The 18,634-nt window shown below is 33.7% G+C and overlaps 1 protein-coding gene across 2 annotated transcripts in view; it reads right to left on the reverse strand.

Annotated features, from left to right (window-relative positions):
• LOC128982789 (synaptonemal complex protein 2-like) overlaps positions 1–18,634 on the reverse strand; it is a 176,197-nt gene that overhangs the window by 153,482 nt on the left and 4,081 nt on the right. For both annotated transcript variants that reach the window (XM_054401792.1, XM_054401791.1), the window contains exon 2: positions 16,111–16,296. In XM_054401792.1, the coding sequence (XP_054257767.1) occupies positions 16,111–16,272 (162 nt within the window). In that variant the 5' untranslated portion in view covers positions 16,273–16,296. The remainder of the gene's footprint in view (positions 1–16,110; positions 16,297–18,634) is intronic.

The following is an 18,634-nucleotide window of genomic DNA, read 5'->3' on the forward strand; positions in this document are numbered from 1 at the left end:
ATATTAGTAAATTTAGCTTCTTGTTCATGTATGAGGTTAGTTACTTGATTAAGTGTTTCTGTTGTTTGCCGAATTGTATTTTGGTTGTGCTCGACTACCGGTGCCAATTCATTTCTAATTTCAGTTGTTTTTACATTTACATAATTTTCTAAATCTGATTTAGTGTTCTGGGATGTTTCATTGATGTTTAGGGTTAGTTTGGTTTCAATTTTGTGACTTTCGTCAGTGATGATTTGATTGGTCTTAGCGCGTTCGTTGGCTACGATATTGCACACTTCTTTTCTAATTTCGTCATTCTGTTTATACACCTTTTTAATGATGTTGTTTTCAATTTGTTGTAATTCTAAAGTATGTACTTGTTGGATAGCACGGATTTCGTCTAGTTCCTTGCGCATGTTGTTTTGATTTTCTGATAGAGTGTTAAATTTAGAATTTAATTCATTTTTAACCTCGTTTTTGACATCATTTAGGCCCTTATTAAGTTTGTTTTCAACACTAACTACTTCAGTTTTTACTTCATTTAGACCTTTATCGATTTTATTTCCAAGCAGTTCAAATAATGAAATTAATTTGCATTGAAAATCATCCGTAACGACGGTCGACTTAGTTGGTGAGGCATTTACAGATGTGGTGACGTCATAGTTAGAGTTTGTTAGAATCAGCTGTCTTGTAAGTGTGGAGGGAGAATGAGACGGGATAACATCGGAAGTCTTCGGTGGCGTTCGGGTGTTGTCGTCGGCGAAGTCCGGTATCGGCGGCAGCTGTTGCTGTTTCTGTTGGCCTTGACATTCAAGATGGCGGTTTCCAGTTTCTGCTCGAGAAATGGCGTCTGTCATGTTTACTTCTGCTTCGGTTTTATTAAACTCGGTGAAAAGTTCGTTATTATTGTGCCCGGGTAGATTGTTTGATTGTTCGACTTCGTGTTGTGTTATTACGTTGTCAGGTTGTGCGGGATTTACGAACGAACTATGTTGTGTGAATGTTGAAGTGTTATTATTGTCACTAAGATTGTCAGTGAGGACTTGAACGTTGTCAACTGTGTCAGTCATAATTATTGGGTTGGGAATGGTATTGCGGGACCTCAAATTATAATTATGGGGCATGGGATTACACAAGAAGGGAAAAGGATATTATTTACATTTATGGTATGTTAACTCAATAAATCTCTTTAACTAAATTGTGAGTTGTTATTTCTCTGTCTTAACTGCTAACAAAACTCGTTCTAAGGTTTCAAAATTGCTTCATTTGGATCACAAGATTAAATTCGTTGCCAATACGTTGGTGCGCCATTTTTGTAATCAACCTTTAACTTAGGTCTACAATGGAAACTCCATGTACAATTTTGAAACTTAAATTTATTAATTATAATACAAAACTGATAGTAAAGAAAAGAAAGGGGGTTCACAATAACTTGTACAAACAGTGGGAGATGAATTTACTTTAAAACTTTAGGCTAGGCCTATTACAATGGTTTTAATTATTTAGGTTCAATGTTATAATTTACTGTAAGGATCTTAATCTCAGGTGGGGTGATCGAGCGGCATTTGAATTTAATCTTGTGATATAAGCCTAATTAAATTTTGTTTTAAAATATAAAGTATGTTCGAATTATAGATTGGTTGAATTAATAATATTTCTGAATAAGTTAAGCTTCTATTAGTTCTTGACTTTGAGTATAAATGTCCAAAGGTTTTAAAAAAAGGTTTTAATGGCTTCCAAAGGGGAAAATGTCTATTGGAGTTATCTCACCAAAATTGATGTCTTCTTTGAAGTTAAGTTCTTGATGTTATAAATTATGAATGTTCGTCACAAGGATGGTTCTTCTTTCAACAAATTTCACTAATTTTGTCCGAATAATGTACTTTTTTTATAAAATTTTGATATTAAATATGTAGTGTCTAATTTGCATCTTCATACTATCTTGGTTCTATTCGAAGTGATGATGGTCTGATGTATTGTTGCACTCACATATGTCAATGCCGACTTAATAATATAAAATTATAGGCCACTGTTCACAAATATATTATAACAAATCTCATTTGCTAGAGAGCTAAATTATAATTTTGAAAAGTTATTTAAATAAAATTATATAGAATTTGAAGCAATTTTGTTACAAAAGTTATAGGCTATTATATATTTACATGATATTAGGTTATTTGAAAATTTCTATATTATATTGTATTAAATTGATTACCTATTGGTCTGCATGGACAATTAATTACTATATATGGTTTGAAAAGGGATTGAAATTTACATAAAATGAAAAACATATGGTGGAAATTAAATTATTCTATTAAAAAAATATTGGTGAAAATATTGAATTGTTACAAAATCCCCGCAGAAATGGAGTTATAATGAAATTACTAACGACATTTCGAACTAACAATGAAAATATTTACACTGATTAAAACTGATAACAACTAACATACAAACAAGAAAAGAAAAAAAAACAATAAATTATTACTTTGAAGTACATGAACATAACAAAACATTAATATCCTAACTAACATAATGAGAGATATTTAAAAAACACAATATTTAAAGGGGTTTCCTAAGTATAGCATAGATGGATTTCAATGTCTTTATTCTTAACTAACTCCTATTATTTTTATTTTACGAATCATTTTCCTAAAATGCATTGTTATGTAATGATTGGTTACTGTTCTATATACATATACATTCATTTGATTGTTTTATGGGAAAGGGAGGGGAATTGTTTCTATTATGACTGACGACTGTACACAACAGGCGCGCACTAATCACAACACTTCATTCTTCAGGCTTTGATTGGAGGGAATTTTGATTGGTTGAATCTTGAGGGGTGATGTATCTTCTGAGGGCAGAGACGTGGTAAGGTCCATATTTGCACTTAATTTCAGCATTATCCCCGCTATCTAGGTACTGATAGACATGGTATGTTTTCTTGAGATCTGGGTAGGATTTCTTCTTAAAATTTTGAGAATTCTGAACCTTTAAAGTATGTTTGTAATTGTTGCAAACTCCTAGTTCATCTGAGAAGACATCTTTATACTTTAGTATTAGAGATTCAAGTTTAGAACGTTGTTCGTCATTAATTAACTGATTATCGGCAAGAGAACTTTTGACTATCTCTGGTGAAATGCTGCTTTGAGTTTTGCTTGTTTGTGAACTGTACCTATGTGTATTTATTTCATTTGTATTATAATATATTAAATCATCTTCATAATTGTATGTTTCACTTGTATTGTAGTTAATGTAGCAAGATATTCCATCAATATTTACCTCTCCAAACTTCAAATTCACATCATTATTATTAATATTTATATTATTTATTGATTTGTGTTCGAAGTCGATTCGTGCATCCCATAAGCTTAAAACATCTGTTCCTATAATTAATGATCTTACTAGGTGCGGTACAAGCAAAGTTTGTATGTATGTTGGTTGATTATTCACTTCAAATGGCAGCAATAAGATTTTAGATACCCGTTTTGATTTCTCTCCGGTGGCAGTTTTAATGAATGTATTGCTAACAGGGAGTTCTTCAAATTCAGCTAATTTATGTTTATTTTCATTGAACCAATTTTCGTTTAGACAGGTAATGTTAGAACCAGTGTCAACTAAAGCACAGATAGGAATATTACTGATTTTTACATTTATCTCTGGGCAGTTTGCTTTAAAATTGTTAGTACAAAGTTCATCTATCGTTTCTTCAGTCAATAGGAATTCACGGTTACAACAAATTGTGTTAATATATAAAGGTTCTATGTTATTTTTGTTATAATTATTTATTTGAATAGTCGGTCTGTTTAGTCCGATTTGGTTCACAGGCGCTGAAGATTCTAGATTGTTGTCGTTAATTGGCAGTGTTGTATACAGACCGGCAGTTTCGACAGCGCCTACCCGTTTAAAGGCGGCTGCCCGCTGTACTGTTGTGCCGTACTATTAGGCGGTCGGTATTGTGAAGGAACTTGCGAAATTGAATTACACATTTGGACTTGCTCTGATGTTGGGTACTCACGGTCATGAAATTGATTCGTGTTATGTTGAGGATTATGAGTAACCGTCATGTAATTCACATTGCCTCGCTGTTGTTGTGGTGGTGGTGGATTTCTTGGCTGCCAACTTGGATTATGTTGGGGCCGGTGGTTTTGATAGTACTGAGATTTTTCTATCTTTGGATTGTGGGTATGGGGATTAGTGTTCTGATAGTGATTTTGAGCTTGAAAGCTGGGTCGATTTTGGTAGTTCCTCCGATTGTTATGGTAGTTATTAGGATGATCGTTCCGATTTTGATTATTGTGAGATGGTGTTGGACTGGAGTTATTTTTAGGCCGTTTCTCTGCGTTGTGTAGATCTTGTCGTTGAAGTATTGCTTCAAACTCGTACACAATGCTTGCATTTTGCACACGTCGTGCGTCTTGAATAAGTGGGCAAAAATGGTCTGACAAAATAGCGACTATTTCATCTTCAGTCAGCGCTGGAGTGAGGGATCGTAGCGTGATGACTCGTTCAATAAAATACTCGGATCGAGTTAACTTTCCGTTAGGCTTGTATTGTTCGGATTTGATTTTGTGCTTGATTGCCCGTTGAAGGTCACGATTCCAATACTTGGAGATAAATTGTGTTTCAAAATCTTCCCATGACTTCAAATCATTTTTTACCAATGAAAACCATCGTGAAGCTTGGTGTTCAAGGCTTGTTTCAAGAACGTCTTTTAAGATTTCGATGGGGTTTTGCTCAGTGCTTTGCCGTGAAAGTAATTTTTGGTAATATCTCTTCAGACGTGTTAGATATTCCGGGGGATTATGGGATCGACCACTGAATTTAGGTAAAGTCAAATCATTGGTTAAGATTGAACTTCCACAGGTTACATGGATTTGAGGTGTTAGAAAAGCGGTTTCCTGTTTTAGCTTTTGTTCAAGGTCGGCTTTAATATTAGTAAATTTAGCTTCTTGTTCATGTATGAGGTTAGTTACTTGATTAAGTGTTTCTGTTGTTTGCCGAATTGTATTTTGGTTGTGCTCGACTACCGGTGCCAATTCATTTCTAATTTCAGTTGTTTTTACATTTACATAATTTTCTAAATCTGATTTAGTGTTCTGGGATGTTTCATTGATGTTTAGGGTTAGTTTGGTTTCAATTTTGTGACTTTCGTCAGTGATGATTTGATTGGTCTTAGCGCGTTCGTTGGCTACGATATTGCACACTTCTTTTCTAATTTCGTCATTCTGTTTATACACCTTTTTAATGATGTTGTTTTCAATTTGTTGTAATTCTAAAGTATGTACTTGTTGGATAGCACGGATTTCGTCTAGTTCCTTGCGCATGTTGTTTTGATTTTCTGATAGAGTGTTAAATTTAGAATTTAATTCATTTTTAACCTCGTTTTTGACATCATTTAGGCCCTTATTAAGTTTGTTTTCAACACTAACTACTTCAGTTTTTACTTCATTTAGACCTTTATCGATTTTATTTCCAAGCAGTTCAAATAATGAAATTAATTTGCATTGAAAATCATCCGTAACGACGGTCGACTTAGTTGGTGAGGCATTTACAGATGTGGTGACGTCATAGTTAGAGTTTGTTAGAATCAGCTGTCTTGTAAGTGTGGAGGGAGAATGAGACGGGATAACATCGGAAGTCTTCGGTGGCGTTCGGGTGTTGTCGTCGGCGAAGTCCGGTATCGGCGGCAGCTGTTGCTGTTTCTGTTGGCCTTGACATTCAAGATGGCGGTTTCCAGTTTCTGCTCGAGAAATGGCGTCTGTCATGTTTACTTCTGCTTCGGTTTTATTAAACTCGGTGAAAAGTTCGTTATTATTGTGCCCGGGTAGATTGTTTGATTGTTCGACTTCGTGTTGTGTTATTACGTTGTCAGGTTGTGCGGGATTTACGAACGAACTATGTTGTGTGAATGTTGAAGTGTTATTATTGTCACTAAGATTGTCAGTGAGGACTTGAACGTTGTCAACTGTGTCAGTCATAATTATTGGGTTGGGAATGGTATTGCGGGACCTCAAATTATAATTATGGGGCATGGGATTACACAAGAAGGGAAAAGGATATTATTTACATTTATGGTATGTTAACTCAATAAATCTCTTTAACTAAATTGTGAGTTGTTATTTCTCTGTCTTAACTGCTAACAAAACTCGTTCTAAGGTTTCAAAATTGCTTCATTTGGATCACAAGATTAAATTCGTTGCCAATACGTTGGTGCGCCATTTTTGTAATCAACCTTTAACTTAGGTCTACAATGGAAACTCCATGTACAATTTTGAAACTTAAATTTATTAATTATAATACAAAACTGATAGTAAAGAAAAGAAAGGGGGTTCACAATAACTTGTACAAACAGTGGGAGATGAATTTACTTTAAAACTTTAGGCTAGGCCTATTACAATGGTTTTAATTATTTAGGTTCAATGTTATAATTTACTGTAAGGATCTTAATCTCAGGTGGGGTGATCGAGCGGCATTTGAATTTAATCTTGTGATATAAGCCTAATTAAATTTTGTTTTAAAATATAAAGTATGTTCGAATTATAGATTGGTTGAATTAATAATATTTCTGAATAAGTTAAGCTTCTATTAGTTCTTGACTTTGAGTATAAATGTCCAAAGGTTTTAAAAAAAGGTTTTAATGGCTTCCAAAGGGGAAAATGTCTATTGGAGTTATCTCACCAAAATTGATGTCTTCTTTGAAGTTAAGTTCTTGATGTTATAAATTATGAATGTTCGTCACAAGGATGGTTCTTCTTTCAACAAATTTCACTAATTTTGTCCGAATAATGTACTTTTTTTATAAAATTTTGATATTAAATATGTAGTGTCTAATTTGCATCTTCATACTATCTTGGTTCTATTCGAAGTGATGATGGTCTGATGTATTGTTGCACTCACATATGTCAATGCCGACTTAATAATATAAAATTATAGGCCACTGTTCACAAATATATTATAACAAATCTCATTTGCTAGAGAGCTAAATTATAATTTTGAAAAGTTATTTAAATAAAATTATATAGAATTTGAAGCAATTTTGTTACAAAAGTTATAGGCTATTATATGTTTACATGATATTAGGTTATTTGAAAATTTCTATATTATATTGTATTAAATTGATTACCTATTGGTCTGCATGGACAATTAATTACTATATATGGTTTGAAAAGGGATTGAAATTTACATAAAATGAAAAACATATGGTGGAAATTAAATTATTCTATTAAAAAAATATTGGTGAAAATATTGAATTGTTACAACTTCATGCTAAAAAAATAAGTATAAACAATCTGGTTCCCAGGTTAGGTGACAGCCATTCCTATTTTACAAGAAATAGAAATCAAATTGCAATTGATTTCCACAGGCTAGAGTTTTATAATAAAAAAAAAATTAAATGCGAGTGCTAAGTTTTTACTACGGCTACCTGTGGAATTGAGAAACGTTGAAGATGTAAAATTTTTTAAGACAAAATTAAAACTGCATTTGACAAATAAACCATTGTATAAATTTGACCATTTGTACAAAAACTTGTTAAAACAGACCGTTTAGATGCATACTGTAGGCTATATAGTATTTAACTTAAATTTAGGAGAGCATTGTATTTAGACACGTGATCACTGGTCTGAAACCTTTCCCACGAGAACAGTCGTTTCAGTACCGCCCACTTCCTGCCGATCTAGTCCGGTTAAGCCGATGTGCTGATAAAAATTGTCCGGTTAAAGAGATATCATTTTTGAGAGTAGTCTAGTTAAACCAATGTCCGGTTAAAAGGTGTCCGGATACGAGGGAGGCTATGTAGCAAACTTTGGTTTGGCAATGAAAAAAAAAATATTTTACCTACGACCGTTTTTTAAAGTACTGTAGCCATTTCAGTTCAGTTCTTAGAATTGAAAAGTTTCACTTAACCCTTTCAGTGCTATGAAACGATATATCGTTGTTTTAAAAAAACCCTAAGGGATATAGAGAGGAAGGTTATTAAAAAAAAAAATAGCAAAACGGCCATTGGTGACCTGCATGTTCATAGGATACACTACCAACCACTTAGCTAAAAGATTCGCCCAATCCGATGATTTCGAGGTGTATGTCTAAACCAAGGATTATGAACACCTCACTATGCCCCAGTGGTTGTAGTATATCGCTACAAACACACAGGTCACCAATTATTTGCCACACAGGACGGGATTCGAACCCGAGCAGACGAATACCACTGGCCAAGTGACACACGCCCTAGCCTTCTCGGCTATCTGTGCTTGAAGACTGGGGAGTCAAAAACCTGTATTTAAGCTGTCGCCACCGATTGCGAACAGATGGCGCTGCAGATGGTTGTTCAATGCGTTACTAGGTAGCAGCACCAGTTAGTCACGGACTATTTAGATGCAATCTTTTAGTTTTAGTAGTAGTAAATGTGTTCCTGAGACTTTGCTGCAAACATTAGTTTCCCTAAAATGGCTATATTACGATATCCTCGTCCAACTAAATCAGGGTTAAATTCAATATTACATTGTAAACTATATGTCTTTTGATTTTGTGAGATTTCGGTTTCAAATAATGCTATCAGAACATAAAAATTTATAGGAAAACCAGGAAAATTACAACAAAATTAAGTTTTATTTAATGTTTACTATAAATACCGGGATTTATCTTTCTTATACATTTTCTTATTGTGTTATTATTCAAAATTAGCCTAATTAATAAAATAGTGACAACATGACAGTTAAAATTCAACAACAGGTAATGGAATTAAAAGGCAAACAAAAAAGTCTTACAAAATATGAATTATTGGCCTAGCACTGAAAGGGTTAACAGCTGTTTATTTTCATAACAGCATAGTTTCATTTCATAACAGCATAGTTTTTCTCATAACAACACGGGTAACGAACCAATGAGATTCAAGGATTGAGAGAAAAGAAGTAAAATTGTAATGCTTCGAACGTCAACTAATCAGCTGATCAATTGACAATTTTAATTGTTGATCTGTCTTGTTCCTGTTGATAGTCGCGTAATTTAAACCTAATTTGGTGGTTAATGAAAGGTACATTAAACTAAATAAAAAATTTCAGTTTTAGTGAAAGTGAAGTTGACGAGATGGAAATGAGAGCACAAACTGTTTGTGATAATCTTTTGCCACCAAAATCGAAACAAAGGTATGAAATTACATACCAGCAATTCATTAAATGGACGAAACAAAATAAGGTTAGATTGATAAATGAAAATGTGCTTCTGGTTTATTTTGAAAACCTCTTAACCATTGTTTCACCCAACTCGTTGTGGACCACATATTCGATGCTGAGATCTAACTGTAAATTAACTGTTTCACTATATTATTCAGTTGTCCAAATAAATATGCAATATTTCCCTAATTAATTGTACCTGATACAGTATTTATGGTAAGAATGCTGCTAGCAGAAGCTATTGCCTGAAAAATAGTAATGTATTATTTAACGAAAATTTACAAACACGTAATTACATGAAATCAGCTGATTATACAATAAGTCGTTGCATCACTTTCAGTGGCAATGACAATCAACGAAAACATAACCTCTCTAAGAAGTTATGAGTAATGATTGTTAGTAATTAAAAACCAGATTGTTAGTAAAAAAACGGTTGTAGGTAAAGTAGTGTACGCAACTCGCGTTAATAGTCTTTACGACACTCAAAAAAAATTTCTACTCGTGTCGTAAAGATTAACTTAACGCAATCGTTGCTTAACTACTATAAAAACATTATATTTATTTTAAGTAAATTATAATTTGATCAAACATTTTAATCAGCTGTTTTTAATTTACCAACTGACAAAACAAAAGATATGCTATTATAAATGGAGTACCTAGTTTTAGCATTGACTTTAAGTATTGTAAATAAACATATTATATTGATATAAAATATAGAGAAAGAGTTGATGAACAAGATTATTAGAAAATTGTTTTTTTTTTTTTTATCGCCAATTAAACAAAAACGAGTAAGGCTTAGTCCCCTGGTAATACTAAATTATTTGTTTTATTAAGCTGAGAAATTGGGAAATTTTGTGATTTGAGGGTCAAAAATGAGAAAAACCTTTTTTTACCCCATAACCTCCCGTAAAACCCTGTTCCCATTGTCCGATCATGCTGGTTCGCGAACTCATCCAAAAGTTTATCCCGCCATACACAGTCAAACCAAATTTCATCAAAATCGGACAAAAATTACTCAAGTTATCGCGTTTACGGACACATATATAAATCTATATATAATAAGTATAAACAATTGAAACCATTATACAAAATTTATAAATTATAATAAAAAATCCATACATATATATACCGGGTGTCCAAAACCACCCGTACACCCCTTTAAAAACGAGGAAAACCTTTTCTTAAAAACAACAAATAATACAGAACTAGATAAATTGAGCACGGTCTACCAAAGGGTGATATTTTCAAATCCAAAATCACACCGGAAGTGGCTTTTTCAGACCGGAAGTTGACTTTTTTTAAAAGTAAACTACCAATTTTTATTACAGAATCGGATTCTACGTTAAAAAATACATAACTTTTGTCTAAAACATTTTTAGAAAAAAATTGTTTTCTACCTCTACTCCCCCATTAAAGTCAATAATTTTTAGTCATTCATCTGTCAAAATTACTCGAAACCATAATAGAGAAAAACAAAAAACAAAGATTACATAAAGACATATGATGAATAGAACCAGCTTTTTATTGTAAACACCTTAGTAATTGAGTAACAGCTGGTCTACACATTGCTTTTTTTATCATTTGTTTTACATTTGACCACTTTAATGTAAAAACAAATTATTTATTTTTAAAATAAAATGAAATTAAGCAATGTGTAGACCAGTTGTTACTCAATTACTATAGTGTTTACAATGAACAGCTGATTCTATTTATCACATGTCTTTATGTAATCTTTATTATTTGTTTTTCTCTATTATTGTTTCAAGCAGCGAGCACATAATAATAAGAGGACACGGCGTTTAACCAAATGCACTGAAAGTGTGGCCAAATCCGCCATCTTGGTCCGTCATACAGCCTGAATCCAAGACCCGCGAGCACAGTTCGCATTAAAAACCCCGCGACAAATACACGATCATAAACAACATTAATAGTTGACAAAAATTGCTGAAATTTTGCACACTTGTAGATCTGATACTGATGATAACGATGGTGTTAATATAAAATTATTAGTTATGGTAGTAATTGATTTATAAATATTTGTTTTACTTATGTAGTTTAATTTTTCACATTCAGACATGATAAAGTTGTATAGCGAGGAAATTTTTTATTTTTTTGTCAGAGTAATTTCGTCAGCGGGAAAGTTGTGGATAAATAACCAAATTTAACTATCCGATTCGCCAAAAATTTTTATCGTGCGTGGTTTTCTAAAAATATCAGGTACAAGAGGGCCGTTGCCGCTGCTCCGCGCCACGCCCGCTGCCCCGCCGGGCCGTCGTCTATAAATTCAGCGTTCAGTGTTTTAATGTTTTATTTGTACTGTTGTACTGTAATATTGTATATATTAAAGACATTTTCAAATATAGCCTATTGTCTATGAAGAATTTACAACCGTTTAGCACAGCTTTTTAAGGACTAATTTGCTTTCAATATCATCCAAGATAAACTAAAGATAATTATGTAAGTTAAATAAAACTTCCCAAATGTTTGTAAAATTACACTCAATTTATTGTCCCAGAAAAATTACAGTTTTATTGAGATGTTGCCTGACTTTATTTTTGTGAAGACTTTCGTTACTTATTTTATAGTAGTAGCGAACTCTAACATTGTAATATATTTGAGCAATCATTTTAATTACTAAACAAAAATGATTGTTGTCTATTTCATATCCTGAGAAATGTGTACTATTTTTGTAAAAGAACAATCACTTGACTAGTTCTCATCAGGATGTAGGTTATCGCCATCGCACCAACTCTCCAGTATAACGGCGTTACCTTAAGTACAAGTACCTATTTTTTGTTTATGTGTTTGCTCAAACTGAATTTGCCCCATATTTTACAGCGGGCAGATACAATATTTGTTATTTGATTCTGGAATTGTCAGTTTATTTTTTATTATAAATAATTTATTTTACAGCTGGAAACACTACTTGAATAAAGACCAGTTTTAATATTTCAACAATTATAATTGTATACAGTGTTCTGAAATATAGGAAATAAATTCATTCATTTAATATTTTTTAATTTGTTAAAACTAAACAACACGTTTAGTATTACGATTGTCTTGGATAAAAATATTTCAATAAGCCTAAACTGACGACTAACTAAGTGAAATAAATTACAACCACTTAGTAATTACCGGAAAATAGTCATTAGTAGTATCCTACTTTTGTGTGTGTTAAAGAATTTCTCTTTTGCGATTGCCACGTAAAATCAAAACAATATTTAAGTTGAAATTGAAGGTCATAACTCGGGTGAACTAACCCGAGTGACCCGACACCCCAAAAACTGGAATGGGCTGTCGTAAAAGGGAAATCTAAGAAATTGCAAATGAAATCCATTCGGAGTAACATAAGGATTAACGGAACATCCCTGTACAATGTTCACTCATAATTCATTTACAATTTCCAGTATTGACTTTTTATGTTTTGGACCAAACAATAGGTCGAATAGTTTGTACCATATGCCTACGATTACAATTTACAACAGGTAGTACGTTCACCGTTACCAGTAATGAATTCATGGTTTGGTTTCATGGTTTGGTTTGGTTTCACAAATTTTTACTGTGTAATCGATATTTTAAAAATCAACCCCTGAGTGATCAATACACAGCCTAAAGCCGCGTTTAAGTGAGACCAGTAGAGCAGGCAGGTTACTTACCTCTAATGTATTTCAAGCTATAGTACAGAAAGAATGACAATAACTTAAGATTTATAAATCTCTTATTTGATTCTAGACTCAAAAGAATTATTATCATTTTCTTCATAAATTATTCAATTATTTATTTATAAATAATTTACTTCGTAACGTGTAACACTACTTAAATTAAGACCAGTTTTAATTTCTATTATAGTTTACTCTTTTTTTTATCCGTCCAGAGTACATGCTGATTATTGTTATTTTAATTTATCAATAAAATAGAGTAATTATGTTTGTGTTTATTGGTAATCCGGAGGCTAACATCAACCTTATCGATTCTTAAACCATTACTTTGGAAATATCCAAGTAAACTCTGATTAAACGAGTTTGTGCTTGTCTAATCAGTTAGGAATAATTCATTATAGGAACTTAAGGGTAAAGGTTTTCATTAGATAAATTTTATGTCGGCAATAATAAAGTAAAACAATTGATTTACTTTAAGATATTTCCAACAATATACTAATACTCCAGAAAAACCTAAGTAGTTTTTATGCAAAAGTATTTTTACATTTAAATAAAGCCTATGTAAACAACCCTGACTCGAAGCATAGCAGACGACCAGCGCGTTGCAAACGCCGGGACTAGGCTAGCGCCGCCATCTTTGTCCGTTTCGTCGGCTAGTCAGACTGCCACGCTCCTGCGCTCCGAGTAGTGCTTCTATTTTGTTATGTGTTCGCTGGTTTCAAGCAACTTTGGTAGATGAATGACCCAGAATTATTGACTTTAATAGGGGATTAAGCTATGGTTCCACAGGATGCGGAATCTCCGCCATGCGGTGCGTAAAAATCAGAGGGGTGGTTCTACAGACTGCGAAAATAACGTTGCGGAGATTCAGTTCTGTCCAAACTAGCGACGAGTATGAATAGAAAGAGAGGAAAGCCCTTTTGGCTTTGATGCTATATGATGACATTGATGATGATGTTGTCGATCTTTTATCTTTGTCAGTGCCAAGTCGCAGTGACCGAAGTGACATATTTAAGAATCGGGACAGTGAAGGGGCGTATAACATTCTGGTTCGTAATCATTTAGTTTACAACGAAACTAAGTACTTCCATGTGTCAAAAGACCGATTTTTCTTTTTGGTTGATCTCATCAAAGATGACTTACCAAAAAAAAAAAAAAAAACCCACCAACGCTACTAATCGAGACAAACAACCATTGAATGCCGAGACGAAACTAGCGGTTACACTAAGGTATGTACCAATATTTAATATGTTTGCTATTTATTTAAACCCCAATTTTAAGCCCCAAAAGGTTGCAAAAGTTAAATTGTTCAGGGGTGGGGATTCGTGCTGGCTGAATCAAAAGATTTCGTTTATGCCTAATTTAAATTTTCAATAAGTACGTTAAGTTATAAATTTAAAAAACCTTTAAAAACAATAAATTAAATAGGAAGGATTTTGATTTCAATTAAGAGAGGTAAATTGGGTCCAAATGGATGCTACACCAAATGGTGCTCTTGTCTTCTCCACGAAAAATAAGGACATTAATGAATCACCAATAGACATACACACACAAATACAGAATTGAGTCCACACAACATTTTGGAGTCCAGACAGAAAACGCTAAAAATTATACAGTAAGACATCAATTAAATTTAATAAGCAATAAGGTGCAGTGTTTATAAATAAATAGTGAAAATAGTGATGTGTTTGTATGTAAAAATTATTCTTACTGCTACCACCGGTTCTAAGGAAAAGTAGCAGTACCGGTACCAAAAACCAACGTTTACATTTGAGAAAAGAACTGTAGTACTTACGACTAATTCAAACTGTCCTTCTAATCAAACTGTATTATAGGTGTTAATCAGTTGGCAAATATATAAATAAATAAATACACAGGCCACAAAACAAAAACTCACTATGGTTTGCTAAAAAAAAAAACTTTCACTTGATGTGGTGCAGTACCGAAGTTATTAATCTCCTTAAATTTTAAATTTTTTTTAAGTTTTCGAAAATCAAAGTTATTTCCTATTAATAGCATTATTTGTAAGCAGCTTTTGATGTTAACATATTAATGACAGTTTGAAGAAACCACCTTTATCCAAACAAAGGTTTCTTATGATTACGTAATCTCTAAACGATAATCGGTACATATATCTAGCAAACATTCGGAGGAAATGTGACTAAAAACGCACAAATCTGTTGTTTTGTACGTTTGTAGTTTTATTTCCTAAGTAGGAAAAGTACCGATATTGTTGTCGAAATGTAAGTAAGTAGAAACCAAAAGTGACACATTGGAAAAGCGAGTCTAGCTACATCTGTTAAGTTAAACCTCTGTTACGGTACGATCACAGCGAAATCAGAAAGATCTTCCAAGATCGCAGCAACATCCACGATCACCCACTGCAGTTGTGATTTTTTACTTTGCACTTAACACAACTGTCCTTGAAGCGCCGTCAATGAGTGGAAACCTTTGTAAGCTACGGTATTGGTGACGATGATAAAAAAAATGTAAGTTTCCTTGCACTAATACAACACTGATTCACGGTATTTTCCCCGGTTATCAAAACTCAAGAACAATCGTTGCACTTGCGATTAATTAAACCGTCTAAGTAAGGCACAACGTTTTTAATCTCACTTGGTTTGGATGTGCTGACAAAACTTGATCGGAAATGGTTGCGGTATTTGTAAACAACTTTTAATGTAAACATATCGGTCACAGCTAGAAGTGAGAACTAATCCAAACAGCTGATCGTTATTTCATAAAATGTAATGTAATAGTAAACATTGGGAGAAAATTTGACAAAAATCAAACAAAATTGGGTTTTTGGTGGTTCGTTATTTTGTTTTCGAAGAAGCGAGGCCATGTTTTTATAGCCAAAGACACTCTCACCAATACAGTAAATACAGAAAAATGATTAGAACCTTGATCGGTACTCTAGTTTTCTAGGAGTAGGCCGCGTAAAATGACATTTTGGTGTTACAGACGGAGTCACAGAATGGACAAACAAACAAACAGACATACAGACAGAAATTGAAATAAGACTCGTTTCGGCTTTCTTAGGGTATGAAACGTAAAAATAACCAAAAACTGCATGATTCTAAGCAATGTACAGACAAAACTGTAATTTTATTTATATAGATTTTGATCGTATTTGGCACTGTACTGTTTAACAGTTGATCAGAAAACCTTTTCCCTTCCCAGTAGCAGCAAATTTTCTAATGTTATTTTTATACTTTTTAGGTGAATTTTTATTTTCAACTAGAGCTAAACATTTTAACATTAAACTATAATACTACTGTACTTAGCATTAAACTTACCTTTCTATTTTTTTTCAACACTTCTTTTAAAATTAATATTAGATCTGTATTTAAGAGTTTTTCCCAATTATCGTACGATATAAAATATGTATTCAATGTATCCAACGACTTTCTCTGAATGGATTCACAGATAACATTCGTTAATTCCGTCAATGAACTCATCTTATGTATATCCAATTAGCAGTCCTAAAACAAGTGTATAGGTTAGAAAATATTCAATTCTGGAATAATATCTTCTTGAGTTCTATATGAGACAGGAAAAGCTAAAGTCAGGCAGTAAAATTCATCTTTAGACTTTTAAGAGACAAAATAGGTTTATGGCGTATTAAACTACAGTTCTAGCAAGGGTGACATGTTTAAATACTTTATACTTTTCAATCAAATGGCGAGGCCATACAAAGTAGGTATTTAAGCCAAGTATGAATGGAGATAAGTGTAGGATGAGTGGTGCGATCTTGTAGTCTTGTTAGTGACTAAGGCCGACATATACCTTAGGATCAGCTGTTAATTAATAGCCCATACAGCTAATGGCAACTAAGGTGGAGCGAGCTGGCGTAGTGGTTAGAGCGCGGGACTTCAGTCCCGGGTTCGATCCCCACCAAGTCACCAATGGGTTTTAAAGTGATAATGCCGCAACCCCTAGGTCTAGCCTGAAGTAATGTGAAAAACAATCCCAGGCTCGTGCCTAGCGTCCTAGAATAAAAAAAATTTAAAAAATGGCAACTAAGGGACCTACAGTTTATAGGGGAATCCGAACCACATTTTTGCCTTGGTATATACAAATTGGTCTAATTTTCAGGATAGTACTGTGGATAGTCGTAGTACTCACTAGTGCGGACGTTAATCCACACAAAAGAGTATCGTAACCACAGTGCATGCCTGTATTAAACACATATGATTTTAACAAATTTTAATAATTACTAGAGGACCCATGCTGCTCCGCAGCGCTAAAATAATATAATATCCGAGAAATAATCAAATTTATGATTTTTGATTGAGTAACAGTGTTAGTGTTGTAATCGCTTAAATAAAAGCCAATATTTCACTGAAAGTTCTTAGACCAAAATATATAGGATTATATAATTATAACTGGTGAAATACATCTTAAATTTATGTAAGAATTCAAAAACTAATCAAATTATGTTTTTTTTTTGTCGAGCAATACAGTAGGTAAGAAGCTATATGTCAATGTGAAATATTTGCGTGCATGACTTCAATTTGAGACCTCAGTCATGAAAGTCAGGTAGAAGAGCCAAATGAACTCGGAAAAGAAAACTCAAATTTAACTCCAATAAGAAATGCATGGGGAGTAAATTTCATTTACGTATAAGCCGACTGGGACTATAAAAATATATGCCGGTGCTTGATGTAAAATCTGTGCGTGCATGCCTTGAATTTAAAACCTAAATCATGAAAATCGGTCAGGTAGAAGAGCCAAACGAACTCGGAAAAGAGAAACAATTTTAACTTCCATCTTATCTTACTATATAAATCTGAAAGTTTGTGAGTTTGTGTGTAGGTATGTTTGTTGCTCAATCACGCATTAACTATTGGACGGATTGGGCTGAAATTTGGCATGATGATAGCTCACATTCCCGATTAACATTAAAGCATATTCTTATCTCAAAAACCCTTTCGGGCTCCGCCCCAGTGGCTCTGTAGTTCCCCATGTTAATCTTATGATTTTTCATATTTAAAAGGAATTAATGAATCTTAACAGCTGTTTCAATTAAACAAGTTGGTTCTGTTCTATGATGTCCAATAGCATAAAAGTTACAAGGATTACCAACAGGGTGCAGCACTATTATTTTTTTTTTAATTTATGACAACAGCTAATTTCCAACCAAAAGGTGAGTGAGCGTAGCGAACGAACTTCAACCTGGAGGAGAGTTAGCGTAGCGAACGAGCTAACCTGAAGGCAAGTGAGCGCAGCGAACGAGCTCCAACCTAAAGGTGAGTGAGCGTAGCGAACGAACTTCAACCTGGAGGCGAGTTAGCGTAGCGAACGAGCTAACCTGAAGGCAAGTGAGCGCAGCGAACGAGCTCCAACCTAAAGGTGAGTGAGCGTAGCAAACGAACTTCAACCAGGACGTGAATGAGCCATGCGAATACTTATGAAGTTAAACGGGGCGAAGCCCGCGGGTACAGCTAGTAAGAAATACATGGGGAGCGATTTCGTTTGCGTATACGCAGAGTGGAATTATAGGTACAAATATGCCGATGCTTGATGGCAAATCTGTGCGTGCATACCTTCAATTTGAGACCTAAATCATGAAAATCAGTTGAGTAGAAGAGCCAAACTAACTTGGAAAAGAGAAACCAATTTTAAATTCCATAAGAAATACATGGGGAGCGATTTCGTTTACGTATACGGTATACGCAGAGTGGGATTATAGGTACAAATATGCCGATGCTTGATGGCAAATCTGTGCGTGCATACCTTCAATTTGAGACCTAAATCATGAAAATCAGTTGGGTAGAAGAGCCAAACTAACTCGGAAAATAGAAACCTATTTTAACTTCC

Source organism: Macrosteles quadrilineatus, unplaced genomic scaffold, assembly GCF_028750875.1.
Source record: "Macrosteles quadrilineatus isolate MER2022 unplaced genomic scaffold, UCM_ALF_1.0 Scaffold_1__1_contigs__length_201487025, whole genome shotgun sequence".
NCBI lineage: Eukaryota > Metazoa > Arthropoda > Insecta > Hemiptera > Cicadellidae > Macrosteles > Macrosteles quadrilineatus.